Source organism: Gopherus evgoodei, unplaced genomic scaffold (genome assembly GCF_007399415.2).
Source record: "Gopherus evgoodei ecotype Sinaloan lineage unplaced genomic scaffold, rGopEvg1_v1.p scaffold_159_arrow_ctg1, whole genome shotgun sequence".
NCBI classification, from domain to species: Eukaryota; Metazoa; Chordata; order Testudines; family Testudinidae; genus Gopherus; species Gopherus evgoodei.
The window spans coordinates 41,666-52,356 of record NW_022059822.1 but is presented as its reverse complement, the minus strand read 5'-3'; the positions used below and the strand labels follow the sequence as shown (position 1 = coordinate 52,356).

General features: G+C 61.0%; 1 protein-coding gene across 1 annotated transcript; it reads right to left on the bottom strand.

Annotated features, from left to right (window-relative positions):
- Positions 1–1,848: 1,848 nt before the first annotated feature.
- Positions 1,849–10,099, bottom strand: RABAC1 (Rab acceptor 1). The gene is made up of 6 exons (XM_030542858.1): positions 10,039–10,099; positions 9,828–9,923; positions 8,204–8,416; positions 7,876–7,973; positions 3,579–3,680; positions 1,849–2,363 (listed from the first exon to the last, which is right to left on the bottom strand). The coding sequence occupies exons 2-6, from the start codon at positions 9,902–9,904 to the stop codon at positions 2,275–2,277; spliced, it is 579 nt and encodes a 192-aa protein (XP_030398718.1). The 5' UTR covers positions 9,905–9,923; positions 10,039–10,099; the 3' UTR covers positions 1,849–2,274.
- Positions 10,100–10,691: the final 592 nt, after the last annotated feature.

The window sequence follows — 10,691 nt, the reverse complement described above, 5'->3', positions numbered from 1 at the left end:
CCTCAGAGCCCCCCAGCTTGTGTCCATCCCCAGCCATGGGGGGGTTGCTACAGGAGTCGGCAAAGGGCCGTGCACCATTGCTGGTCGGCCGCCGTCCCCTCTCCCTGTCCCTATCCCCCCCCCACACACACAGAGTGAGGCCAGGTCGGTGTTTTCCCCCCACTGCTCCGCTGGGTCGAACCTCCCCTCATCTCAGGGTGGCACTTGCCGCTGGCCAGTTCGTCTCCCTTTGTTCTGGGGGCCACCCTGGCGCTGAACTGAAGCGGCTCTGGCCCCTGCCTGGCGTTTATCCCTCCGCCGGGCTCCCCGCAGAGCCCCGGGCTCCCCGCAGCCTGTGGCTGGGCAGCCGGACGAGCCAAGCCCTTTGCAGCTCCTGTCACAAGGTGGGTTTTCCCTGTCGCCCTTCTCTGCCCCGGCCCAGGCTGAATTCACCTTCCTACACAAGGGAGCCCAGAACAGCCCCCACTATTCCACGAGGTCTCCCCCCAGCCTTGCACTAATGCCTCCTGTCTCCCCTGGAAGCCCCTCACCTGGGCACCCCAGGGCTGCATCCCGCTGACGGCTCAGCCAGCCTGCGATCAGCCAATACACCGGGTGCGTCTCCTCCTCGGTCCCTCCGACGGGCACGGCCCCCGCACACATCAAAACAGGCTCGTTAGGCCCTGGATGCGGGACCTGGCGCTTGGCACGTTAAATCCCATCCGCCTCTGTGACTTCAGTTTACAGGGTCGCCCAGATCAGCGGGTGGGATATTCCGGTCCTCCCCCGCCCTGCCAATGCCTCCCCACCCTGTGCCAGCCGCAAACCCCCCCGTGGGCCAAGGGCCGTAATGAACCCGGTAAATACGGCTGGTCCCAAGAGGGAGCCGGGAGGGGCTCCGCTAGCGACTCCCCAGCCTGGCAGTTCCCCTTTGGGGTGACGCGCTGTCGTCCCCCCTTCAACCACTTCCTTGTCCCCCTTCTCGGTCTCATAGTAACCCCCTTCTCCCGTGTGAGGGACAGGCTTGGGGGGGGGAGCTGGGCCAAATGCCTCCTGGCCCCAGGGAGACTCAAGCCACCGAGTGTCCTATGGCTGAGATACCAGCTCTCATCTCAGTGACTGTCACCCCCCAACTCCAGCCACCGTCACCCCCCAACTCCAACCGTCACCCCCCAACTCCAGCCAGCGACTGTCACCCCCCAACTCCAGCTGTCATCCCCCGACTCCAGCCAGCAACACAATCGGACAAATACCGACAATCCCTTTCTGCCATTTCCACGACTCACTCTCTGCAGTTCACTGACCTTGGAACAGATCCTGTCATGTCAGGAACCCCCCCGGGGCCCTTCCTCATCTGAATCTCCTGGGAATCACCTGGTCACCCCCAATTCTGATCCCGGCCTCGGGGGCCCACGCTGGGTGCAGCCTCCTGGCCCTGCGCAGAACTCGCTGCACTGCACACCCAGGTCGGCACTTTGGGGGCCCAACTCCCCTTGATCCCTGGGGATAGGCTGGGGCTGTGAATTTGCGAGTGTCCCGCTGGCGGCAAGGCGGGCGTGGGGCTCAGGGGCCCAATGTGTGTAGTGGGGGGGGCTGCGGGCCAGCAGGGTAACAGGCACCTCAGGCTGGGGAATGAAGGGGACACAGACTGTACCCAGGGAACCTGTCGTGCCCCCCAGCTGCCCCCAGCCCCTTCCGTCCAGTCCCCAGGCCCCACAGCCCCCGCCGGGGTTTGCACATGGCTCTGAAGACAATTCGGGGGGGTCCACAGGGGCCCCCATGCCAAGGGAGGGACAAGTCTCTTGGGGCACTGGAGGAGGGTGCAGGGGGACCCCTTTGCCCTGCTCCCAGCCCCACACGGCAGCCAGCTCCACTCCTGAACACGGCCTTTAATGGGGAAAGACACAGATACAGCGTCACTCCTGGGGGGGCATGGGGGGACCCCAGCCCGGCCAGCGTGGGAAGCCCAGGGTCAACTCAACAGTGAGAGGAAATGGAGAACCCTGGTCCGGAGCAGGACCCCTGCAATGGGGGACATGGGGGTGATTGGGGGGCTGGGGGCATCAGGTGGGAAGTCGAGAAGGTGGAGGGAGCCGGGAGAAGGTGTCTGAGAGGCTGGTAGAAATGGCAGCAAAGAGTGACCATGATCTGGGGGATCCCTGCCCCCCCAGGGGGTCCTGCCAGAAGGGGGGCTGGGAGGAGGCCCCAGAACCCCAGGGGGTGCAGCCAGAAGGGTGGGCTTGTGGGGGGTCCCTGCCCCCTAGGGGGTGCTGCCGGGGGGTCCCTGCACCCCCATCACACGGGCTCCATCTGCAGCTCATCAGCCTCCCCCGACTCCAGCTCATGGAAGGCAGCGTGGGAGCCGATCACCACCAGGGTGGCACCTGCGGGGGGCGACAGAGAGGTGGGGGGATCAGAGAGACAGCGACACTGTCCCCCCGCTGCCCCCAACTCCACCTCCCCTCCCCCGCTGCCCCCAACTCCACCTCCCCCGCTACCACCAGCTGCCCTCCCCTCCCCCACTGCCCCCAAGTCCACCTCCCCTCCCCCGCTACCCCCAGCTGCCCTCCCCTCCCCCGCTGCCCCCAACTCCACCTCCCCTCCCCCGCTATCCCCAGCTGCCCTCCCCTCCCCCGCTATCCCCAACTTCACCTCCCCTCCCCCGCTGCCCCCAACTCCACCTCCCCTCCCCCGCTATCCCCAGCTGCCCTCCCCTCCCCCGCTGCTCCCAACTCCGCCTCCCCTCCCCCGCTGCCCCCAACTCCCCCTCCCCCTCACTGCACCCCCACTATCCCCAACTTGCCTCCCCTCTGCCGCTGCACCCCATAGATCCCCTCTGCCCCCAGCTCCCCTCCCCCGCTGCGCCCAGCTCCCCTCCCCTCCCCAGCTGTACCCCATAGGCCCCTGCTGCCCCCAGCTCCCTTCCCCTCCCCCGCTGCCCCCAGCTGCCCCCCTCCCCCTCACTGCACCCCCACTGTCCCCAACTTGCCTCCCCTCTGCCGCTGCACCCCATAGATCCCCTCTGCCCCCAGCTCCCCTCCCCCGCTGCCCCCAGCTCCGCCTCTCGCCTGCTGCATCCCATGGACCGCCATTGCCCCCAGCTCCCTTCCCCTCCCCTCCCCTGCTGCCCTCAGCTCCCCTCCCCTCCCCAGCTGTACCCCATAGACCCCTGCTGCCCCCAGCTCCCCTCCCCTCCCCTCCCCCGCTGCCCCCAATTCTGCCTTCCCTCCAGTGCACCCCATACATGGCCCCGATTTCCAGCCCTGCTCCTCCTGCTGTTGCATCTCAGGCCCTCAGCCCCTCCCCCTCTGCACCCCAGTTCCATAGCCCCTCCCCTCCCCACCAGCTGCCCCCAAATCCCCCTGCCCCTGTTGCACCGCTCACCCCTGTCAATCTGCCCCCCAACCTTCCCCCACTGACCCCGAGTGACAGGAGAGGAACAGCCCATGGGGGGTGGGGCAGGCATAGATGGGGGGGTATTTCCCCTCCCCCACACTGAGCTCTTCAGCAGGTTCTGCGCCCTAAGGGCCCATGGACAAGCCCCCCCAGGCAGCAGCTGACGGGGGCTTGGGTTACACTCCGGGTCAGGGGTTGCTCACCCAGCACCCAGAAGACGGCGGATCCGGCCCCTGCCAGCCAGAAGAAGGGGAAGGAGACGCCCCCGGCCAGTCCATACTGGTGAGCCGTGCCGAGCTCCCGGCCTGGCCGCGCCAGAGAGAGAGAGAGAGAGAGAGAACAAGGGGTGAGGGGAGCCCAGCCCCCCCCAGCCAGTCAGCCAGCTCCCCGACAGCCCGTCCCCGTCCCCTGAGCCAGCCAGCCCCCCACCAGCCCCCCAAGCCAGCCAGCCCCCCGAGCCCACCCCCCGCCAGTCTGAACTGGTGAGCCGTGCTGGGCTCCTGGCCTGGCCGCGCCAGAGAGAGAGAGAATGGGAGGTGAGGGGAGCCCAGACCTCCCCCAAGCCAGCCAGCCCCACACTTTTGTGTGTGTGTGTGTGTGTGTGTGTGTGTAAAGATTAAGATATTAGTTATTGGTCATAAATCAGATTGTTCTCATAATAAATGTGGCATCTTTGTCTCGCCCCCTGAACAGATCCCGTGTAGTTTTGTCTGTACAACGTTATTGGTGGAGAATGCAAAGGGAGAGCAAGCATAGAATCCACCGTTATTATAAAAACTGGTGTGCACTCCGTCAGCTTTAGTGAGCCTGGCGCTATAGGGAAAAGACTGTAACTTTCAGTTAACTAACCACAAACTCTGAAAGAAATAAGAGTTTAGGTTTGAATCTTGTTCAAACAGGAAAATACTAGGCACTGAGAATTGTGATGATTAAGAGGTATAGACACCCTCAGTCGTAGCAGGGCTGAGGAACGGGAGAGGTTTAGCATCCCTCTCTCCACCCCGGACTGCTGGGGGGAAATAATTGGAGGTGGGTATACCCCCGGTTGTAGTAAGGTCGGGCAACCGGAGGAGGACTTAGACATCCTCGCTCCACACTGAAAAATCCTAGGTGCAGACACCCTCAGCCGTAGCAAGACTGAGCTAAAGAGGAGAACGTAGTGCTTCTCGCTCTGATCCTGGGAAGGATTTGTATAGCTGCTGTATGAACCCTCGGTGGTAGGAAGCCGGGTGATACAGAGGGAGGTTAGTCTCTCCCCCTCTGGCCCAGAGAGGGTGAACTTGCTCCTTCAGGAATTAAAAAAAGGGAAAATTGCTCTTTCAGAAGTTGTAAGCTGCTTCTTTAGGAATTAGGGCTTATAGTGCTTAATATTTATCAATTTGGTTTTGTTGTGGTTGGTTGTTAATCACAACTGTTGGAAAAAATGTTTAAGAAAACACTGTCTAAAGATATCCTTAAAAAAAATTGGCAAGGTACTTATTAATATATAAACCCTCAACTCCAATGAAAAAGGAAGCAGCCGCAGTTTGGCCTCTCTGGAAAACCTGTAATGAGGTATTCCTTCAATTGGCTAAATGTAAAAATGAAAAACTGCACCAAGATTTACAAGCCTCTGCTGCAAAAGCAGAGAAATAAAAATGTATGTAGTACCCAAACCCAGTTAAATGCCCTTAATGTTGGCTACAGAGAGTTAAAACAGCACCCTCACATCTTACAGCAGCAGTAACATCAAAAGGAGGAACATCTGAGACCCCAAAAGGGGGAAATTTTTGGGACCCCTCTGGAGAGTGGGAAGAAGGTAGATTCCTCCTCCCAGGGCCAACAGTAACAACAGTGCCTGCTTCTGCCTCAGACCTCCAGGCCATGGCAAAGTGGCTGGGAATTTTAAAATAAAAAAAATTTAAACTCAAAGAAATGAACCACTTAATTAGCATTTGTGCAGTCCTGAGTACCGAACACACTGTGGCAGAGACGGAGCAGGGTCTGCCATGTTGGAGCACTGTGCAAATATATTTCTAAGCTTCTATCTTTCAGGCTCTGAACCAGAACCTCAGGAGAGCTGGTACCAGCTGAAGAGTTATAAAATCCCATGGTTATAGTGTCGCGACAACGTCTGTGTTCAGTGTTCTGTGTTGCCCGTTCTGTGTCTGTCTCTAGTGGTGTCCTGTGCTGGCACTGGGTCCAGAAAGAGAGGGGTTACTACACTAGACGGCAAATGTCTTTTCTGCTCTCTACTTCCCCCATGTCCACCCAACTTATCAATCACCACTTATGTCCAGAAGACTTTGGTCCCCAGTGCATCAGGTTTATTTTGGTTAGGTTCTCTAATAGTCCTTTTGTTATTGATACATTTGTATTGTTAGTTACATTTGCTTGTATTCTTAATTCCACACTTTCCTCTGTGCTCCCTGGTTGTCCTTCTGCAAGCCCTGAATGGGGAGTTCTTGGGCCCCCATAATCTGTAAGACCTTGGCCCATGGTTGTAGGGCCTCATCTTTCAGGTCCCCAGAAACCTCTTAAGAACAACTGTTAAAAATAAGGGATTCTGCCACATTTTAGCAACTAAATGTTAATTTAAGTCCAAATCAGCTTAACCTTGCATGACAACTGTGGTCCTGCTAAAAAATCTTATTTGTTGTGTGTGCTTAAGAAGGTCCTGACCTCAGTAACTTCTATTGTTTGATGGCTATTGCAGCATCAAACCTGGGCCTCAGTTTATTTGTCAATGTACCCAATGTTTGTAATGGGGATGGTTTTACTGTATTCCCAATTATTAGAACTATCATTGTTTGCATTTCTGTGTAGGTTATATCTGGTGTTTAGTCCATTGTAATAGGTTTAGTTATATTCACCTGGTTATAATTGTTTGGTTTGTTTGCAACAGATCACCTGTGCCCTACAATGACAACAACTGTAATAATCATAGATCAAGGGGCAGAGTGTTGTAGGAGCAGCCCATATCATTTTTCATCCCAACATAGTCCTATTAGTAATCCTAACTGTTATGTTGGTTCTGCCTTAAAACAATTACATAAAGTATGACCCATTCAATACCCCTGGATTGAAGGGTCAAAAGGGGGACAATGTAGAACTGATGAATGAAATTGTTTTTAATTGTTCTTTATTCCTGTACTTTATTAATGTAAATTCATAAGTAAAGTTTTATGAATGAAACAACGTTCATTCATAAAACCGATTACCCCAAGAACTGGCTAATTGACAATGAAGATGCTTGTTAAAAGCCAGAGCTGTTCAGTCAGCTGCCTTTGTAAAAGCAGCAGAGAGTCCTGGGGCACCTTAGAGACTAGCAGACGTATTGGAGCAGGAGCTGTGGTGGGTGAATGGTCACTTCGTCGGATGCAGGGATTCACCCACCACAGCTCCTGCTCCAAAATGTCCGTTAGTCTCTAAGGTGCCCCAGGACTCTTCGCTGCTGCTACAGATCCAGACTAACAGGGCTACCCCTCTGACACCTGCCTTTGTAAGTTTCACTGTCAATCCAATTCCTGCTTAAATCGCTGAGCCTTGGCCTGTTTCAGTGTTGTAACTTCTGTTCACCAGTCACTACACTTGCCTGCATTGTAATTCCTGTTCACTGTTTGCCATCCTGGAATTCAAACCCCATTTTCAAACACTCACTCCATTTTGTAAAAGCTTCCTCCAACCTTCCTTTGTGCAAACCGGGCAGAGTCCAGGTGCAACAGAAGGAAGATCAAAGCCAGGTCCCAGGCTGCCAGTCGCCTGCAATTGACGGGTGATCAATCCAAACCCAGAGGCAGTGAGACAGCAAGACCTATAGACTCTGGATTCAGACTAAAGCCTCCAGAAAGGATGGGTGAGATGGGAGACCTGAAGGGGTAACGTTCTGCTGCCAACATCTGTGTGTGCGTGTGTGCAGATATTAGTCAAGTATCAGAGGGGTCGCCGTGTTAGTCTGGATCTGTAAAAGCAGCAGAGTCCTGGGGCACCTTAGAGACTAACAGACGTTTGGAGCAGGAGCTTTCCTGGGTGAATACCTTCATCGGATTCATGTCATATTACTTATTGGTCATAAATCAAATTGTTATCTTAATAAATGTGGCATCTTTGTCTTGCCCCTGAAAAGATCCTGTGTAGTTTTGTCTGTACAACACCAGCCCCCCACGCCTGCTCCCCCAGCCAGAGAATGGAGGTGTGTGAGGGGAGCCCAGACCCGCCCCCGCCCGAGACAGACAGCCCCCTGCACCTGCCCAAGCCAGCCAGCGCCCCAAGCCCGCCTCCCGGCCAGTCCGCACAGGTGAGCCATGCTGAGCTCCTGGCCTGGGCACGCCAGAGAGAGAGAGAACAGGGGGATGAGGGGAGCCCAGACCCCACCCGAGCCAGCCAGCCCCCAGCACCCCCTGGAGGGGATGGGCCCTGCATCCTGCTCCTGCCCCCAAGCCAGCCAGTCCCTTGTGCCCCCCGCAAGCCAGCTAGGCCCCCGCATCCCCTGAAGGGGATGGGCCCTGGGCCCCCACTCACCGAACAGCACGAGCCGGGACTGCTGGGTTCGCAGGTAGATGAGGTAACAGGCCCCAAAGAAGACGGCCAGTGCCACTAGGAGCAGGGGGGAGGTGATCCTGGGAGGGGGAATGGCAGAGGGTTGGGGGGGCCATACCCTCCATACTCTGCCCCCCTTGGCTTACATATGTTCCCCTGTTTCACACCCCTCCCCCACAGCCTTTGCAGAACCAGCCTATTCCAAGGCTCCCCAGCTCCGAAGCTCCCCCCTGGACCCACGCCAACCTGCCCCACCCCCTGGGTCCCCGTCCACCAGCCCCTGGGCCCCCCTCCGCCTGCCCCGGCTCACAGGCAGTAGAGGATGAGCCCCAGGAAGACGCAGACGTAGTTGCTCTGGAAATACTCCACGTTGCGCGCCAGGCGCTGGCACAGCTCCCCGAAGTTCCGGGGCTTCCCGAACCGGCGCTGGTCAGCAAAGCTGCCCCACGGGCGCAGGGCGGCCCGACGCTCCTCCAGCCACTTCTTGGCGGGGCCCTGGGGCAGCAGGGCTGGGATGGAGATCCTGGGGGGCCGAGAGATGGGGCACCTCTGAGCCGCAGCGCCCCCCCGGCACACCCACTGGCCCCCCACATTGATCCCTGCCCCACAGTGCCCCCTACTGTGCCCCGCCCCGCAGCACCCCCTATTGTGCCCCCACCCCGCTCCCTGCCCCGCAGCGCCCTCTACTGTGCCCCTGCCCTGCCCCCTGCCCCACAGAGCCCCCTACTGTGCCCCCACCCCGCTCCTTGCCCCACAGCACCCCCAGCCTGCTCCCTGCCCCACAGCGCCCCCTACTGTGCCCCGCCCCGCAGCACCCCCTATTGTGCCCCCACCCCGCTCCCTGTCCCGCAGCGCCCCCTACTGTGCCCCTGCCCTGCCCCACAGCGCCCCCGCCCCGCTCCCTGCCCCACAGCGCCCCCTACTGTGCCCCCGCCCCGCTCCTTGCCCCACAGCACCCCCGGCCTGCTCCCTGCCCCACAGCGCCCCCTACTGTGCCCCCACCCCGCTCCTTGCCCCACAGCACCCCCGGCCTGCTCCCTGCCCCACAGTGCCCCCTACTGTGCCCCGCCCCGCAGCACCCCCTATTGTGCCCCCACCCCGCTCCCTGCCCCGCAGCGCCCTCTACTGTGCCCCTGCCCCGCCCCCTGCCCCACAGAGCCCCCTACTGTGCCCCCACCCCACAGCGCCCCTACTGTGCCCCCGCCCCGCTCCCTGCCCCGCAGCGCCCCCTACTGTGCCCCTGCCCCGCCCCCTGCCCCACAGAGCCCCCTACTGTGCCCCTGCCCTGCCCCCTGCCCCACAGAGCCCCCTACTGTGCCCCCACCCCACAGCGCCCCCTACTGTGCCCCCGCCCCGCTCCCTTCCCCAGAGCGCCCCCTACTGTGCCCCCGCCCTGCTCGGCCCCTGCCCCGCAGCGCCCCCTACTGGGCCCCCGCCCCCGCCCCGCTCCCTGCCCCGCAGCGCCCCCTACTGTGCCCCTGCCCCGCCCCCTGCCCCACAGAGCCCCCTACTGTGCCCCTGCCCTGCCCCCTGCCCCACAGAGCCCCCTACTGTGCCCCCACCCCACAGCGCCCCCTACTGTGCCCCCGCCCCGCTCCCTTCCCCAGAGCGCCCCCTACTGTGCCCCCACCCTGCTCGGCCCCTGCCCCGCAGCGCCCCCTACTGGGCCCCCGCCCCGCTCCCTGCCCCGCAGCGCCCCCTACTGTGCCCCTGCCCTGCCCCCTGCCCCACAGAGCCCCCTACTGTGCCCCCACCCCACAGCGCCCCTACTGTGCCCCCGCCCCGCTCCCTTCCCCAGAGCGCCCCCTACTGTGCCCCCACCCTGCTCGGCCCCTGCCCCGCAGCGCCCCCTACTGGGCCCCCGCCCCGCTCCCTGCCCCACAGAGCCCCCTACTGTGCCCCCGCCCCGCCCCCATCCCCCCGCAGCTCCCTACTTCGTGCCGAGGGGTCCCGCAGGCTCCTGCTCGGCGGGCGGGGGGAAGGGAAGGTCCGAGCCGCCTTTCCCGGCCATGGTGCTCAGCGCCCGGGGGCTGCGGAGAGGGGGGGCAGGACGTGAAACCAGGCACCCGCCCCCCCGGGAGCTGCAGCTGGGGGGGCTGCGGGGCTGCTCCCTCCCGGGTTGCCATGGCGACGACTCCCGCTCACCTGCCGCCTGGTCCAGCGCGGCCGCCGCTCGCTGCCTCGACGTGGCGACCAGGCGGGGCGGGGCGGGGCGGGGGGGGGGGAACTTTGGGGCGGGGCGCGGTGCATACTGGGAAATGGAGTCTGGCCGCAAGGGCTTGTGGGAGATGGAGTCCAGCCCCTCCCCCTCGCGGGCTATGGGGCGCGGTCTGGGGACTAGCTGGGGGGCAGGAGGGAGGTTCGAGGGCTTTGGGGGGGCGGGTCTCAGCCCCCGTCCTTTCTTTCAACTCCTCTTATGCAACATTTTTAATAGTCTTATTTGCATGTATGCAAATCCATGGGCACCGTTTTGACAACTAGCTGTGAACTTTCCTTGCGAAGCTGCAGGTGGCTGGGGGGGGCAGCCAGGCCCCGGGGTTCCTACGCCTCCCTCCCTGCTCCCACCTGTACAGCCCCCCAAGCCCTCCGGCTCCTCCCCAGAGAGAAGGCCAGAAGGGACCAAAAGAGCAGCCAGTGGGAGCCCCCCCCACGAGGGCCCCCCCTTCCCCCCCCCCCGTCAGGGCCTGGCTGCAGCAAGAGGGGCACGAGCAAGTCCCAGGTTCCGTGGTACGTCCCATGGCCCCGGCCCATCGACGGTGACCTTCTCCGCCCTTCAAAAATCCACATGTGCCCGTGAG